Consider the following 18,693-nt stretch of genomic DNA (forward strand, 5'->3'; position numbering starts at 1 on the left):
TGCTCTCGCCTTTGTCGGCTACTGCCTCTGTTGTCTTCAGGCGAGTGACCTTCTCGATTTGGGGTAGGGGCCGTGGGTGGGGGCTGTCTCAGGCACAATTCTGACGGAGGACAGCCCACCGACTTCTCCTCTTCCTTGTTCCCATCCACTGTTCTCGTTCAGTGTTTCCTTGGGAGCAGATGCCTTCCTCATCTCTCTCTTTCTCGCTGTCAAAAAAAAGTGAGCAGCGATTACCAAGGGTAAATGGTTGTATTTTTGGCAGACGCAGGCGCTGGTCGGTCGGTGTCTGGGGCTATGACTGCTGTGGTTCAAGGCTCGCCTGCAACCAACATTATTGATCAGAAAGCGTCGTGGTGCCCGAGAGAGATATCGAGCAGGGACAAAGTACCTTGTCTCATGGATCAGTCGTCGAGGTAAGGCTTTTGCGATCCCCGAGAGATAAAATTAGGCTTCATGTCATGGTCCAATCTCCAAGGCAAGAGATTGGCACAAGCAGACATCCGAGCTCTTGATGAATCATTAATCTATCGTAAATACGTTGTAGGCTAAGCAATCGATTCGCTGCGAAAGCGAGAAGTATGATCTTAAGAAGGGTTCCGGCTGATCTGATTATATATGACTCGATCGATATAAAGCTGGGCCGCTTGTTGCCGGTGTAGCATGCAAAGATCAAGCAGCAGCGAGAAAAGCAAGAGCGATTCGTAGCTATCTAGAGACGTTGGTGCAGCACAATGTCAGCTCTGCAATCTGTCATCAGTATTAGAACATACCCAAACGAAACTTTTCAATGTCTGTTTATTGCTGGGAAGCGAGTGAGAGAGGAGGAAATGGAGAGAAGATGAAGGAACAAACTTTTATCTGTGTCCTGGTCCCCCATAGATGAGATGGAGAAGAAAGAGAGGAAGAAGGACTATATTGGAGCCAACAATTGGGGAAGATCTCACTTCATCGATTTACTTTTATCATTCAGGTATTCATATCGTTACCCAATTAATCCTGAGGCGGTTGTCGATCTTTCCCTATATAAATCTGAAAGTATTCATGGTAATTCGTCCAGCAACCGATCTTCACAGCCAAAAATTCACGGTAAAACTTGCCCTTATCACAGCTAGGTTTCAAACCGGAATACTATATGAATTCCCCAAACCTTACTGCTGCACCGTATCGGGTGGAGTCGCCCTTTACTTTGCTAGGCCTCAAACCAACAAATGAGAAGTTGATTAATTGTCATATATCTTAATGAGCATTAACTATCCATCTATATTCAATTGTAATTCAATATTGATACGGTGTTTAAGATGGATCCTTTTGGGAGGTGTCAAGTCTAGGAGATCAGTTGGGTGCTCAACAATATTCGGAACAAAAGAATGTCCAATCGAACTTCCAAGCTTACTGGGACTTAAGTTCCAATCTTGTGTACCAATAAAGTGTTAAGCCAGGGGCTCGTTCGATCGGACCATCTGATCGGTCGAGCCTCGAAGCCCGATTTCATAAATAATGATGAAGCATAGAGCCAAGTATTTATTACCTTGACCGAGTGCTCTAGTCGATCAGATATATAGTCTGATCGGACATGCTAGACACTTGGTTGCTTGAGGTTTAAATAAAGAAGTTGAGTGAAAGTTGAGTTACTAACTGCATTCATAAATATTGACCAAGTACCTCTTGAGAATAAGGGTCAGTCAGACTATATCAATAATTCAATTGGCTGGTCAAAGTAGTCTATTGTAGGTCTCGTAACCCAACAAATTAATACGTTTTTTTGACATTTTTATGCCACGGAGGACAAAGAATATTCTGTAGGCAAATCGCACTTTCGAATCTTTCGATGTGTCAAATCACATAGATTTGTGAGTTCATTTTAGGAAGAGTGACAGAGTCACTTTATGACATATCCTTTTTTGAAAGCACTTTGAAATTTATTCATAGACACAACAGTAATATTATAAAAGGGGGTATTCATCCATAGATAAAAATATACGATGCTACATAATTTTACACGCTCGTAGCTACTGTTCATTAGACTATTTATCTACTCGACTCAATCATTGACTTGAGCATCGGAGGGCTTGTACTAGGGATCTTTTTCTTGACTCGGTTTCTAACGCTTTTTGTGGCACGCAAAATAATGAGGAGTTTTCATTTGGTCAACATTAGAGTAATCTTTCTCAGCCAACCATCTTCTTCTCTTTCGGATATGATCATATTTAGCGTCGTCTGTGGGAATTACACCTAATCTGGAATGTGAAGAGGGAAGATGATGGAGAACTCTTTGCCATCATCATCGTCATCATCATGACTCTGGAGGGTTTCGATAAACAAATCATTGTCATAGTGTTGGGATCTAGCGCGCTAAACACGCGAAAAACGCAGCGGAAATTAACTAGATCCTCTATCCAGCAAATCCATGCGAATAGAAGAAACATTGCTAAAAACAATCCATACTGAGTTACATGATAGGATTATACCCTTGATGTGTGCACACGATCTCCCGACGGCTCGGATCTCAGCACAATCACATGTTCGCCCTCTACAGTATCCACATGAAGAAGCCTTGCACTCGTTTGTCTCACAAACTCACAAGATGGAGATGGAAATCACTTAATGTTGTGCTAGCAACCACAATGGTGATTTTGGCCAAAAGAGGGAAGGAGGAAGAAGAAGAAGATCAAAGGTTTTTCACCTTCTCATCTAATGAAAAATATCATCCAAAATGATATATATATTCATCTCATGAATACCAAAGGGTTTTGCCCTTTCATCTTCCAATCTAATAGCTCAAAATTAACCATTCAATCCAATGGTTCAATTTTGACCTTTTAAATCCTTTGTGAACTCGAGTTTATCCAATGAGTCTAACTCATTGATTCTCATGCAATTTTGAATTCAATGAATCATCATTTCATTTTTTCGAATTGACTCAATGAGTCTAGTTTGAATTGGACTTAATCCAATAATTGGATCCATTTGAGTCTAACTCAATAAGTCCAATTCGAATTAGACTTAATCTAATGATTTATCATATGAACCCATCTCCATATCTACTTGTTCTTTGTGTTTGACCCAATAAGTTCTCATAACGTTGGCAATGTACCCAAATCAACATTTAGATACATAAACAATGAGTGACATCTATCAAGACATCATTGCTACCCAAGTGACGAGAAAGTCGAGATCCGACCTAACCTGTCCATGGCTATTATCTTGTATGACTTGGTCCCTCTATCCTAGGGGCCCACAGATATCGCTTCCGTCATATGGAAGGGATAGATCTCATCTATATCACTCACATCCCTCCGCATAATTCATTGCATACCTAGTGATCGACTTTATTGTCCACCTTGTTACAGGTGGCGTTTGCCGATACCAAAGTACACAACTCCTTATGTAGGGAACCGTAGTAACTTCAGGTCTAATGACTATTCATACTAATAGTCAGATGAGAATGTTTATGACACTCATATAACGATCCATGAAACATTTTCATGGCGGGTTATTCAGTATATATTCTCTTATATATACCCATGTGTCAACTTGATATCTCATATCTATGATTTATGAGATTAAGTCATCCGTTAACCTACATGCTAGTCTCAACGCATTAATATTATCCTTGTATATTAATACTTGACTAGGAATAGTTAAGAGTAGTATTCTATGTATATCTACAATATCTCACTATTAATTCAACCAATTGATATACTGTAGATAAGAACCTACTACCTAAGGACATTATTATACTTATTCAATCGGCACTGAATTGAAATAAATATAATAACCAACTTTGCCTTTTATTAATAATGAAATATGATACAACAAGATCCCTTTACAATCATCACATAATTGGTACTAGGCCTAATACTAACACACAGTGCGAGAGAAAGAACCCAAATGTCAAATCGACAAGATGAGTAGTGATAAAGTCAAGGGAGGTCAATGACTATCTTTCTTAACTGACCCGACTGGTTGATCTGTCACTCTTCCTAGATGATCTGCCACTCTTTTTGCTCTATCCTCCAGTCTTCCTGGCCGAGCTGAACTAGTTATAAGTGAGTGTGCTCTCACGACCAAGTCTCAAACTCTCGGACCATTCGGTCAAGTTATAAGTGAGTTTGCTCTCATGACCAACTCCAGATTCTTGAACCGGTCAGTCGAGTTATAAGTGAGTTTGCTCTCACGACCAAGTCCTAGACTCTCGAGCCGACCAATTGAGTTATAAGTGAGTCTACTCTCATGACTAAGTTCCAGACTCTCGAGACGACTGACCGAGTTATAAGTGAGTCTGATCTCACGGCCAAGTCTCAGACTTTTGAGCCGATCATCCTAGTTATAAGTGAGTCTGGAGTTGACCGACCGAGTTATAAGTGAGTCTGCTCTCACAACTAAGTCCCAGACTCTCAAGATGATTGGTTGAGTTATAAGTGAGTGTGCTCTCATGACCAAGTCCCAGACTCTCGAGCTGATCGACCGAGTTATAAGTGAGCTTGCTCTCACGATCAAATCCTAAAGTCTCGCACCGATCACCCGAGTTATAAGTGAGCTTGCTCTCACAACCAAGTCCCAGACTCTTGGATCGATCGGTCTAGTTCTAAGTGAGCTTGCTCTCACAACCAAGTCACAGACTCTCGCCTTGATAGGTCAAGTTATAAGTGAGTCTGCTCTCACGACTAAGTCTCAGACTCTCACACTGATCGGCCGAGTTATAAGTGAACTTTCTCTCATGCCCAAGTCTTAGACCCTCGCTCTTGACCAAGTCCTAGACTCTCGCATCGATTGACCAAGTTAAAAGTGAGCTTGCTCTCACAACCAAGTCAAAAACTTTTATTCCAATTGAACAAGTTATAAATGAGCTTGCTCTCATGACCAAATGTCAAATTCTCATTAAATTTTGGAAATCATTTGGATAAATGCTCTTGGTAATATTGCTCGATTGAATCAAAAAAATGCAAGTACAAGGGAGGTAAGGAATATGGTGAAATGCTATGTCATCAAAAAATTAAAGGCAAGGATCAATATATACATCCAAACACAAAAAATTGTTAAGTTTTTTACAAAGGTCAATGAGAAGCTTAAGAAAAATACTGCGTAAAGCCAACAAAAGCATCGTCTAGAATAGTCTTCATGATTTTATGACACTTGATGAAGTTTTTGGAAACCTCTACAGATAGAAAACCACCATCCTTCAATTGTTTGAGGGTCCCCTCTATACCATAGCTGAACATTCGTTAGTCCAATCGGTTAGCATCTGGTTGAAGCTTCTAGATTGAAGATACTCCACTCTGAAGGCCTCTAGTCGATTGGACTCACCATCTTTATTATTTGTCATCTTCACTCAGGAGGCTTCAAGCTCAGCTTTGAGTGCAGCCATTTCAGCATCTTTTGTATCTAAGGGTCGTTGATGCTCCTCGAGTTGAAGCTCTTCTGTCGCCTGTTTAGCCATTCGGCTAACATGTTCGGCAAGGAGAGTAGCTTTTGTTTCTTCAAGTTTCATGGCTAAAGCCCCAACCTCCTTGTTTTTGATATCTAAATCATCAATGGCCCTATGTTTTCTAGTGTTGGCTGAGTGAATGCGCAATTCCTAATTTTGGGTCTGTTGCATTAGCTTCTTGAGCTAGACAGCTTAGTCGTGAGTTTTATCTTTCTCCATAGCGAGGGTCCGCTCGACCCCAACAATAGTTCTGACTGGTTATCCAGCTCCTTCTTCAGTTGGACCACCTCGTTTGAGCTGCTTAACTGAAACCCGGGAAGTGCTCATTTGCCTGACCAAGTCTTGCAACTTCTTATGCTCGTGGCCAATTTTTGGCTATCAAACTGTCTACCCAAAACTGTCACAATGAAAAGAGGGTTAAAGGAAGTAAATAAGAAGGGCAAAGGAATTAAGAAGCTTATCCCGATGGCCCCTTGACTAAAGCGGTCAACTAGCTCATCTGAGGAACTAGCAATCGCTTGGGCTCGTGCATCTGCCCAAGTTTGAGCCAAGAGCCCTTGAATCCTTATTTTATGTTCTAGGGCCAAGGACTTGGTGGAGTACGTGGATAATAAATCTTGCTCGGATTTTCTTCTGCTTGCCCAACTTGCTGGGTTCTGTCGAAGTGGAGTTAGACTTACTTTTGGACTTGGAAAGAGGAGTAGAGCGTATCATTGAGAGAGGTCATGTTGGTTCAATCGGCAGAGGTAGCAAGAAAGATATAGGTTTAGCGAGGATAGGGCCGGTCGACAACTCGGATAATGAAGGAGTTCGATCAGAGGAAGTGGGAGTGGTATGACTGGACGCTATTTCAAGGACCGCATGTTGGTGTTGCAAGGTTGCAAACATAGTCCCACATTAAAAACACATGGGAAAGATCATGGGTTTATAAAGAGAAAGATATCTCCATTGATATGAGGCCTTTTGGATAGAGCCCAAGAGCAAAACCATGAGGGCTTAGGCCCAAAGTGGACAATATCATACCATTGTAGAGATATCTAAATTCTTTTCGATCTTATAATTGGTATCAGAGTCCGGACTGCCAGTAGGTTTAACCGTCGACTGTGCACAAGAGCTATGGTCTGATTGAGCCATGTGGGTATAATATTAACCTCGAACAAAGAAAGTGAGAGCTCCTATGTTCGGATCAAGAGGACCAGATACCAGGCAGGAAGTCCTAGTTGCGACTAGGCAAAGAAGTCCTATAGGTAGGGTGGACCGAGGGGCAGGAAGACCTGGTGGGTCGAGGATCAGACATGGGAAGCCTGTGGTCCTTTGTTTGAGGGGGGGATTATTGGTGTTGCACGGTTGCAAACACAGTCCCACATTGAAAACACATGGGAAAGTTCATGGGTTTATAAAGAGAAAGATATCTCCATTAGCATGAGACCTTTTGGGTAGAGCCCAAGAGCAAAATCATGAGGGCTTAGGCCCAAAGTGGACAATATTATACCATTGTGGATATATCTAAATTCTTTTCGATCCTACACCGCAGAGGTAGAGCCTTCCCCCTGCTCATAGGGTGGTCACATAGTTAACATGATTGCAGATGTTTGAGGAGTAGGAGCTGCTGATTGGATAGGTGTTCTTGCTCGGCGCCTTTTGCGATGCTGATGCTAGATCAACAGCTTGATTGAAGTTGTGGACTCCAAGGGAATGACTATGGGTATTAAGGAAGGTTACGGCAGAGGCATCTCTTCAGTATTGGTGGCCACATCACTCCCTGCTACTTGGCTCGCCCCTTCTTTGCCAGTCATCCCCTTAGAGGTTTCGATCGACAAGAGCCTATGGCTCTCCAGCTTGGTTGTCCCGCAAGCTTCAATTACTTCATCATCTAATTTGGTGGAGTCACTTAGCAGGGCTTTCCACATTGTCTTAGATGCAAAACAGAAAAGAATATTAGTTAGATCTAACAATAGCAAAGAGAAGATTTTCTCACCAAAAGAGTCGGGCAGCCGAGCGCGAATAAGACTCAGTCCAAACAATATACCACTCCTTCTAGCAGCAGCTTGTGAATATGATATTTTAAGCTAGTCAGTTGAGCAGCGACTTCAAGGCAGATCAGCTCCCATTGATATTTGCCCATCTCTGGGGGGTTGGGCAGCTCCATTTGCTAGCCGGTTTGGAAAGGTACCGAGTTGGGCAGTCGAAGATTAAAATAGTGTAATTTTTAGCCCTTGTTGGAGGAGGGCATCTTATCAAAATATACAACGTCCACTCATGCTTGGAAGAGAAAAATGCCTGACTCAGGATTTTTTGGATAATAAAAATAGTTAAAAACATGAGGATGTAAAGGGATCTTATACAAACAAAATAATATTACAACCCTACACAATACCCTAAAAGAGTTAGACGCTAGCTATTGTAAAGAAATGTGAAAGTATGCACATACTTAGAAAAAAATGGATGTAGAGGAAAACGAAGGCCAGCCACTACAAGAAAAAAGCTAATAGACAACGCTTTTAAAGCGTTGTCTTTGTGCCTGAAAAAGCGTTGTTAAAGGCACTGTTGTTAAAAGTCTGCTCAACAACAACGCTTTTAAAGCGTTGTCGTTTGTAGCAAAGACAACGCTTTTACAACGCTTTAAAAGCGTTGTGTATTTTTTTACAAAAACATCATTATTACAACGCTTTAAAAGCGTTGTTGTTTTTGGCAAAGACAACACTTATGCAACGCTTTAAAAGCGTTGTCTTTTTTAAAAAAAATTTAAAAAAAATTATTTACAAAATCATTTTTTTATATTTACAAAACTATTAATTTTCTTTTACCATGTCCAAATTCGAATTTGACATATAAAATAACATTAATTAGCTCAACTAATGATTTCAAACTCGTACAAAACAATAGAATTCAACTACAAAGTATTAGTATTTACAGGAGAATTCAACTATACACAAAGACTGAATATTTCTGTTTCAAAGTAGATAGTGACATTCAAATTTAAAACAAAAAAAGCACAAAATAACTAGTTGGCCTCGAAGACAACGATCTGCATGCTTACTTCTACTAGATATATTGATCAAAATGGATTGACGGCTTGAGACTGGGACAAAACACCTACCACTGTGTATCTGTCACAGAAAACAATACCATCAGTATTATGCAAAAGAAATTTTGGGTGGTAATAGCTGAAAATAAAGGTCACAGTTCACACCATACAATAATTTTTAAGAAAAAAGAATTAAGCATAAAATAACGGGGAATAGAGCAAATGAAAAATACATGTGCTACTTTGTTTCCGCCATTGAAATATAGCAAAAAGAATAGCATAATTGGAGATGCTAGGGAAACCACTGTGAGACGTAAATACATAATTAGAGATGCAGTGCAAAAAGAACAGCATATATTTCATTTGAGTTCTTACATATGAACTAAAGTCGAAATCAGCATATGTTCTGATTTCTTTGGTTTGCAGAACTTGTAGCTTTATCAAACACAATTTGACTTGAAATTTTTCAATAGCAAATGTAGTTTTCCGATGTACTAAACTATACATATAAAATATAGCTTTGATTCTAGAGTGCAAAGAAAGGATTTAAAATTCAACATGTCAACATGAAGGTAGCAAAAAACTATTTTTGAACCAATAAATATGGTATTTTCTACAAGATATTACCATGTTTACTGCTACAGCCAATAGTTAGATATGGTTGGTAAGATTTTGACTCTGTATCATAGCCATCCAAAATATAAAAGCAGTGTCGTTAATTTTCATCATGATTATGGTATTGTCTATGGTTAATAAGTAAAGTTATGAATGTAGTACTAATATTTGGATTCGTATTTCATTGAAAACCATTTCTTATCCAACCCACTATCTCCTTTTCCATCAAATCATTAGAAGGAAGCTGATTAACATGCAATTCGGACCGCAGCCCTGAACAAATCAAAAATCTTAATTATTACTTGAAACTCATGATTCTTTTGCACAAAACAACATCCATATGTTTGATAAGATGTCGTTCTTCCTTCTTTACACATCAGTACAACAACCATTTTTGAACCAGTAAACATGTTAACCGTAGTAAATCATGTGAAATATGATATTATTACCACCTAGATACTATTAAATACTCACAACCTTCAGAATTGCCATAGTAGCCCTTTTCAATCTTCAGAATATAAGGTCACCAATGGCGGAAATGACTTGTGTCGATCCTAAGCCATCTGCGGATGCGTGGTTGAACCTTAGACCAATGAGGAACCCACCACATGTGAACTTAGTAACCTGTTGTTTTAATGCAAGCACCAAAGTTACTTAGGAGCAGATAACCGCAGCATTGCAACATCCAATTGATCCTATTATTCTCTATGATGACGCAGAAGTCATGCTTAAAGCTAAGAGAGCTAGTTACACAAATGGTAATCTCCATGATTGAGGCATAAATAAATTAATGTAAGCATGGTCTGATTTCTTTTCTAGCATCAATGTGGATTCTTGTTGAAGAAGATAAGCATAAATTGGAGACAAGAACAAGACATGAGTTTCAACTACTCGAGTCTGCAATGCTAGTCGGAAATACTCTAGCTCTTGTTCTGGCAAAGAGAATGTCTGAATTTGAATGCAGAAACTAAGTTGATTTAGAGCTAACGTTATTTTTTTCTCTTTTCTAAAAACAAAATTCCAAAACAGGATATATTTACGAGTAAATCTTGATGATATATTAGAGAAGTTGGATGATTTGGATAATCTCTCAATTAAGACTACAAGGTTGAACTTAGATGGTTCATTCAACAGAACTAATGGTTCGTTGAGGAAGAAAAGAACAAGCTAGTCATTAAACCAGCTGGGTTCCACTGTTCTTGTCATTTCTTCAAAAACCTTACTGTTGCAGTTTCAATGTTTCAGCGGTGGATAACCACTGTTTCAACAGATTATCATTAAGGATAAACAATGTAACTTAGATTGAAATTTAGGATGAGTTATGAACTTTGACCCGATCGAAGTCCTTCTTGCTTCCAGATCTAGAACTAAAGATCCAGGGGTTTGAATCTTTCTAGCAATAGATAGATTTGAGAAGCAAACTAGTAACAGATCTGGAGCATTCAAGTGAATCAAACAAAGATTTCAGGTTATTCAATTTCTATTCCACTTGATCTAGCAAGAATGAAGCCGCGGGTTTGTACAGTCCTAAATTGCGTTAGCTCTCTATTTTTTTTTCATTTCTAAATATAGTAAAATTGCTTACCTGAATCATCATCAAGGTATTGGCAGGACTGGTCTCGAGTTCGGTGTAGGGTAGGATGTCGTTTTGCTCGAGCATCATGGGGCGCTCCAGATAGTTGACGTCGGCGAGGCTGCAGTTGGCGAAGGCGGCCACGAACCAGACGCCCTCCCCGGTGCACTCGATCCAGGGCTCGCAGCCTTCCATCTGCACGATCCGGTCGACGATCGGGTAGTACGGGACTAGGGCCCGAGCCAGCGCCACACAGATGACCTCGGCGGGGTTCTGGCCGTGCTTGTAAATGTGGAGGGAGTCGACGAGGCCGCGGTGGGTCAGGTATAGTCCTATCCAGTCGAGCGTCAGCGATCCCGGAGGCGTCGGCTCTGCCGGCCGGACGTAGCCCTCAGAAGTCTTCGTGACGGTGAAGGTCATGTGCTCCGCCGCGGGCTCTCCGACCTCGGCCTTCCCCGCGACCGTGATGGAGAAAGCCCCCTCGCAACCTCCTCCCTTAGCACCGAGAAGAATCCTTGCTTCTTCTCCCCGCGACCGTGATTAGGGCATGCGTGAGAGGGGTTCGGGAAGATAGGGAGTTGTGAGAGGGGTTAGGGAAGATAAGGAGGAGTTGTGAGACTAAAACCTAAGGGTACTTGATCCAACGGTTTGTATTATCCCAGATTTAGATAAGGGTTTAACAATACACAACGCTTTTTAAAAATCGTTGTCGTAGACACTAAAAAATACTAATAGACAACGCTTTTTGAAAAGCGTTGTGTTTGACCCATAAAAATCACTAATAGACAACGGTTTTTAAAAAAGCGTTGTCTATTAGTAAGAAAATAAAGAAATAGACAACGCTTTTCACTAAAAGCGTTGTTAAAAAGAAAAAGACAACGCTTTTTAAAAAAAGCGTTGTTTTTTAAGTGTTGTAAAATCCCAATTTTCTTGTAGTGAGTATAGAGTTAATCTTTGAAAAAAAGTAAGGAAGCCAGATGCAGGGGTGTGAGGACGATCATAAGCGGATGTGAGGAATACAATAAGTAAGTCGCATGTGATCTACCTCATCGCCATTGAAGAAGGAGGTGGAAGTATACCATAGTCCAGGAATAATAGGAGGAAGAGTGGGTGAAGATATCATTAAAAGAAGATGATGAAGATCGGAAAAAGAAGAGAAAGGAGACTTACGGGACACTAATCACTGGTAACATTAAGCAGGATGAAGAAGAGGAGAGGAAAAAATGTGAAAATGATAAGGTTTCATTGAGGAATAAAATTTAAAACCCCTAATGATGATTGATTATAGCTGTCTGATTAAAGGGACAAAAGGAGGAAGTTTGATCTTGTCCGTTGAATTTAAGCCATCGGTAGTCACATCAAATCACAATAGTCACCTGTCACATAAGATATTCTCTTATGCAAGCGTGTGACACATGTCAATAGAATACAAGTCGCATTAATGAGGGATGGGAGGTAATAAGTAGGCTTATGATGAAAGTCATGCTCAACATGCTTCGCATTAATAATAGGTAATTTGCTCATATTCAAAAAAGTTAGAATGACGTCAGCCCTAACCGAGTGGCACCACTATGAGTTAAGATCCATTCGGGAGAAGAAGGAATCGAAAAATGGCGACAACTAAGCAGACCATCCATGCAGGCCGATCGACATCACATAGATGATTCTCTGGTCGGGAAACAGGGGATTTCATAAGCAAGGATAGCTAAGCATAATATTCGTTCGAATGTTGACACAACAAATAAATGCCTGATCGAAGGATAAGAGGCACTGACAACACCAGAGTCCAGTGAGTCAGACTTGCAGTCTCCTTCAACTAGACTTGAATGAGAAGCTTGTGACACAATATTTAAGGTGGACCCTTTTGGGATGGGTCAAAGTCTAGGAGGTCGACTGATGTGGGAGTCAAAGTCAAAGGTTGGTCAATAGCATTCAAAACAAGAGAATGTCCGACCGGACCTCCAGGCTGACTGGGACTTGAGTTCCAATCTTGTGCGCGGACGGAGTGTTAAGCCAGGGGCTCACCCTATCGGGCTCTTTACTTGGTCAGGCCTCGAAGCCCAATTTCATAAACAATGATGAAGAATGGAGCCAAGTATTAATTACCTCGATCGAATGCTCTAGCCGATCGGACATATGGTCTGATCAGACATGCTAGACACTTGGGTGGCATTTGGTTCTTTTACAGGAATCAGAATGGGAATGAGAATCATAGTTGATCCGGTGATAAGGACGGGGGACCCTCGTGGGCGGAAGGTCAACGACACATGGAGGTCAAAGGTCAAGAGATCCAACCTGGAGACCCGGCTGACCGGGGCGAAGCAGGGCGACCGACCTGACGTAGCAAGGCCGACCGGCCTTGAATCCCCCGCCGAATGAAAGACAACCCGACTAGAGGTCGGGTTTTCGATGCTCAAAGGTAAAAAGGTTTCAAGGGCCGATCGGGATGTCCGTTCAGCCGGTGCACAAGGCAACACAGGCAGGAGCAGTCTAATCCGAGCATACGACCGAGGCAGAGTGATATGCCCACCGAGCGGCCGACCCGCTCGGCCCTGGGACAGACAGGGAATGCAAGAGGACAAAGGAGACAAAGGATAACATCATCCTCGAGACATCTGCCGCCGACAAGCAGCAGAGTTGGCGGCCGAGCCGTACACAGGATCATACGGTGGAAGTTTCCACCGTCACATCCGGGATATGCTCGGACGATTGTGGAATGGTGCCAGAGGTATTTTACTGATACAGGCTCATTAAGGTATGTTTGGGGGAAGCGTGCACGCATCGGGAAGTGTGCCCGCACTTCCACGAGGTCCTATATAAGGACCCCCAGACGTCGACGAAGGTATGTGCAACTTTTTACTGTAGCCACATTACGCTGCCTCTCTCGTTGCCTGACTTGAGCGTCGGAGGGCCGTCACCGGGAAACCCCTCCCGGCTCGGCTTCTTTGCAGGTTCGCCGGAGAGCTACACCACCAGTCGGAGACAGCGGAGCGTGCCACGTCCCCAGCGTCCGTCAACTCAGCACTCTGACAGGATCAAATTGGCGCCATTGTGGGAACGCACTTGAATCCGAGTCGAGAAGATGGAAGAAGCTGGACGTCAACTTCTGGTAACTCTCTCTCCCGAAGACCTTGAAGCACTCGTCCAAGCGCGAGCAGCAAAAATCGTGGAGCAGCAGCAGAAAGCTCAGGCTGAGCGGGCAGCGCAGCAGGCGACATTAGCCTCGGGGGGACGAGCGCTACCCGAAGACAGGCAGGAGCAGCTCTCAATATGAGGGCAAAATAAGGGGCCGGCCGGCACTCAGATGGGGGCGCCGCTCGCCCCGATACCTTTTTCATCGGGCTCTGTTCCAGACGCCCTTGGAGGTAGCACAAGCTAATCAAGACAAGGGATCTTCATCGGACGAAGCACTCGTCCGGGACGTCAGAAAAGGAAAGGCACCCCGAACAGACTCGTCACCCGAGCGGATCAACCGGCAGTTTTCTGACGTCATTCTTCGCGATCCGCTGCCGAAGCATTATGCGCCCCCCGCGATCGGGGAGTACAACGGGACAACCGACCCAGACGACCACCTGGGTAAGTTCGACAGCACCGCCACTCTACATCAATACACAGATGGTGTGAAGTGCCGAATGTTCCTCACCACGCTTTCGGGATCAGCGCATCGGTGGTTTCGGAGACTGCCGGACGGATCCATCATAAGTTTCAAGGAATTCCGAACGGCGTTCCTCCATCATTTTGCAAGCAGCAGGCGCCACCAGAAGACAAGCGTCAACCTATTTGCCATCAAGCAAGGCGCGAGGGAGCCGCTCCGAGCGTACATTCAGCGCTTCAACTAGGTGGCCATGGACATTCCAACGGCCACCTCGGAAACAATGATGAACGCGTTCACGCAAGGGCTCGTGGATGGTGACTTCTTCCGCTCGCTCATCTGGAAGCCGCCCCGGGACTACGACCACATGCTGCACAAGGTCAACGAATACATCAATGTGGAGGAAGCCTAGGTGGCGAGAAGAAAAGAAGCCCTGAGTGACCAACCAGTTTCCGCCGAGCGGAAGCAGCCCATTAGTCACCAGCCACCCAGAGGACCGCGAGCCGAAGCAGCCCATCCTCATCAGCACGCTCGGCCGCACCTCATCCAGCAAGTCGCAGCTGATCGGCCCAAGCCCAGGGGGAAGGTATGGACCCCGATGTTTTGTTCACTCCATCAGTCGGCTACTCACAACACCCGCGACTGTTGGAGCCTCCCCCCCCCCCCATCGCTCATCCCGCGCCGAGGAGTTACCGTCGTCGATCGCCTTCACCAGATCGGCAACATCGACAACGGAGCCCCGTTCAAAGGATAGATAGAAGATCCCTCGAGCGGCAGCATCGTCAGCAACCCTGAGCTCACAATCGGGCATCACACGAACGACCTCAACCTTCCACTCGGGAGGAGTAAAATAGGGGCAACGCATCTCGGGGAGAGATCAACATCATCGTCGAAGGCCCGACCGGCGAAGATTCCAATAGAGCCAGAAAGGCACACGCAAGACAACTGAGGATCCACGCGGTAGACTGCAGCCAGGAAAGAGCGAGTGGACCCGAGATCAGTTTCGGGCCCAGGGACCTCGAAGGAGTTGAAGTCCCTCACGATGATGTCCTGATCATTCGAGCGGTAATAGCCAATTATACTATTCACCACATTTTCATTGACACAGGCAGTTCGGTCAATATAATATTCAAGAAGGCCTTCGACCAACTGCAAATCGACCAAGCTGAACTACTGCCAATAACGACCCCCCTCTACGGATTCACGGGAAACGAAGTCTTGCCGGTCGGCCAAGTCCGGCTGGCTATATCGCTAGGAGAAGAGCCTCTCAGAAGGATGAGGACCACAAGCTTCATTGTGGTTGATGCTCCTTTGATGTACAACGTTATCTTGGGACGACCGGTGCTCAACGAGTTCCGGGCAGTCGTCTCTACCTTCTGTCAGAAGATCAAGTTCCCGGTGGAAGATCAAGTAGGGGAGGTGCGGGAAGACCAACTGGCAGCTCGAAGATGCTATGTGGAGATGGTCCGAGCCGAATCCAAGTCCGCTCGGAAAGTGCCGCGAGTCGAGGTAAATACTATAACCGAGAAACCACCTTCTTTGGTTTATGAAGAAAAAGAGGAGGTGCAGATTGACTCTTCCCGACCGGAGGCCACCACCTTCATAGCATCCGATCTGGAGGGGAAGCAGAAGGAGAAGTTGATCAAATGCCTACAGCGAAACTGCGACGTCTTCGCTGTTAGGATCGATGGTCGCGGCTAGAGAGGGGGGTGTGAATAGCCGACTCAAATCGTTCGTTTCTTTCTACAAATTAGGTTAGCGCAGCGGAAATAAAATAATAGAAACGAGAACGAGAAGATCAAACCTTAGACGCAGCGATGTAACGAGGTTCGGAGATGAAACTCCTACTCCTCGGCGTGTCCGAAAGGTGGACGAAGCCTATCAATCCGTCGGTGGATGAGACCCCGGAGAACCGGCTAATAAATACTCCTTGTGGGTGGAGAAACCTCGCCACAATAACTTGCAACAACAAGATAGAAATACAGCAAGAAATGCAAACAATATGAATGTAAAACACCTTGCTTGCCTTCGACTGGTTTCCGTTGATGAAGCAGCAACTTCACGGAAGAACAGCAGCAACTGACCAGCCGGGGAAGCTCACACGAAGCTTCACGAAGCAGAGAGCTCAGCAAAGCTCAAGCACAGCAAGGAGCAAGGGCAAGAAGGAAGAAGTTGTACTGTACAGGCCCTCGAACTCCTTTTATAACCTGCGAAGAAGACACAGAAGAAACTAGCCGTTGCTACGCAACGGCTAGGATGTGGACCGATCATGCTTCATCCTGATCGGTCCACAAGGGTCCGACAATGTTGACCGCCTCACGGAGACCGATCGACTTCCCGATCGGTCCCATGGCCGATCGGTCCTTTCGACCGACTAGGATCCATCAGTGGCCAGACTGATCGGCCAACGATCCCCAGACTCTTGTCCAGTCAGTCGGACTTGCAGCCTCCTTCGACTAGACTTGAGGGAGCATGTATCCTTGGATCAATCCACTGATCGATCCAGAGCTTGGTTTTTGCCCAAACCAAGTCCCAAACCATCCAAACCAACATCCGGTCAACCTTGACCTATTGGTACATCATGCTTAGCATCCGGTCACTCCCTTGACTTGCTAAGACTCCCCACCAAGTGTCCGGTCAATCCCTTTGACCCACTTGGACTTTTCTCTTCGTGCCAAGTATCCGGTCACTCCCTTGACCTACTTGACCTTCACAATACCAGATGTCTGATCACCCTTGATCCATCTGGATTTTCCCTTGCCCGGCTTCACTCACCAGGACTTTCACCTAGCTTCACTCACTAGGGTTTTCACCTGGCTTCACTCACCAGGTTTTCAATCTGCCCGGCTTCACTCATCAGGACTTTCCAACTGCCTGGCTTCACTCACCAGGACTTTCCCACTGCCTGACTTCACTCACCAGGACTTTCCGAACTGCTTGGTTTCACTCACCAGGACTTTCCGAACTTCCTGGCTTCACTCACCAAGACTTTTCCAACTGCCTGGCTTCACTCACCAGGACTTTCCCTTTCACCTAGCTTCACTCACTAGGATTTTCATTCTGCCTAACATCCCAGTTAGGACTTCCCAGTCAAGTATCCGGTCAACCTTGACCTACTTGACTCTTCTTCATTCAACCTGATCAGACCTTGATCAGTATCTCTCCGTATGGACAACTGCACCTGCATTGTCCATGTCTACATGTCTTTCTGTATTGTCAAACATCGAAACCATGACCAAGGTTTACGCTTGGTCAACTAGGTCAACCTTGACCTACTGGAAATTGCACCAACAATCTCCCCCTTTTTGATGTTTAACAATACCTTTAAGTTAGGCTAATCCAATAGCCTCAACTTTCTTCATGCCACTAGGTAATAAAACATAAGTTACAACCTTACATTCTCCTTCTTAGAAGGCAACCTCCTTCTTAGATAATGGAGGCCTAACTTAAACCCTTCATTCTCCTCCTATTGGCACACATCAACAAACTCTCCCCCTGAAGAGTAAGTTATCGTTGTTCACAACTTCACTCGTCGTGATCAACAAACTCTCCCACTAACTCCAATGTTCTTCCTTGAACATTCTCTAGACATTCTTCCCCTTTTTGACACACATCAAAAGGAGTGAATCAAGGTCAAGAGTTTCTTCCTAATGAAAGTCCCATACCTTTCATTGAAACCCTTAATTTCCCCCTTGATACTAAATTCAAACTTAGTGATAATCCCATATCACTCATCCTCAAAAATTTCAACGAGTAAAAACTCCCCCTAAAAGTCAACTCCTCCTTGACTAATAGGTAAAACTCCCCCTAAAGGTCAACTCCCCCTTGACCATTGCACCAACAATGTCTTGGAGAGTTTCAAACCTTTAGAACTCTAAAACACCACTTCCATAGCTGCAATTTCAGACAAACAGTCGAAATTCAGCAGGTTGGCATGCCCTGATCGGTCACCAGACCGATCAGGCTCCCTCTGGATCGGTCACAGTGACCGATCCAGGCTCCCCTGGACCGATCAGAAACCCTTCTGATCGTCCACAAACCTGATAAAGGTCATAAGTTCTGATTTCTCTCCACGAAATTCAGAAACCTCTAGAAAATTACAGAAAATTCCAAAAATTGTGAAATTTTGAGGATACATTCCTCATAACATACACTATCAAGGAAAAATAGTTTTTTTTATGAAAATAACTTCCATTTTTCAATCTTGATACAAAGTTCACAAGTCTTTGAAATAGCTCAAAGTTAACTCATCTTTGTATCACTTTGCTCAATGATGAATGCTATCACTAGAAAAGCTTCATCAAGGTTTTTCAAATCAATTTTGAAATGATTTTAAACCATTTAATTTAGGACCACAATCTTTGGGCTAAATGTACATGACTTGTACATAAGCTTTCCCTATGATCCCCAATTTTGAATTAGGCTCATCTAGGTACAAGAACTATGCACCTTGTTCC

At 43.8% G+C, this 18,693-nt stretch overlaps 1 protein-coding gene across 2 annotated transcripts; it reads right to left on the reverse strand.

The window, feature by feature from the left end:
• Positions 1-8,301: 8,301 nt before the first annotated feature.
• On the reverse strand, positions 8,302-11,245 carry LOC121970127 (acyl transferase 9-like). Of its 2 annotated transcripts, none has more exons than XM_042520603.1 (3): positions 10,657-11,245; positions 9,546-9,695; positions 8,302-8,538 (listed from the first exon to the last, which is right to left on the reverse strand). In XM_042520603.1, exons 1-2 carry the CDS (start codon positions 11,062-11,064, stop codon positions 9,582-9,584), a joined length of 522 nt encoding a protein of 173 aa, XP_042376537.1. In that variant the 5' UTR covers positions 11,065-11,245; the 3' UTR covers positions 8,302-8,538; positions 9,546-9,581. The 2 variants fall into 2 exon arrangements, with proteins under 2 accessions (XP_042376537.1, XP_042376536.1); XM_042520602.1 differs by having other exon boundaries at positions 9,549-9,695; positions 10,657-11,244.
• Between the last annotated feature and the right edge of the window lie 7,448 nt (positions 11,246-18,693).

This window comes from Zingiber officinale, chromosome 4A (assembly GCF_018446385.1).
Source record: "Zingiber officinale cultivar Zhangliang chromosome 4A, Zo_v1.1, whole genome shotgun sequence".
Classification (NCBI taxonomy): domain Eukaryota; kingdom Viridiplantae; phylum Streptophyta; class Magnoliopsida; order Zingiberales; family Zingiberaceae; genus Zingiber; species Zingiber officinale.

Bases quoted from the DNA above. Each gene is read 5' to 3' on its own strand.
- LOC121970127 (XM_042520603.1), bottom strand. From the start codon at position 11,064: ATGACCTTCACCGTCACGAAGACTTCTGAGGGCTACGTCCGGCCGGCA. The intron at 9,696-10,656 runs GTAAGCAATTTT...TTAAAACAACAG, and splicing joins ATACCTTGATGATGATTCAG to GTTACTAAGTTCACATGTGG.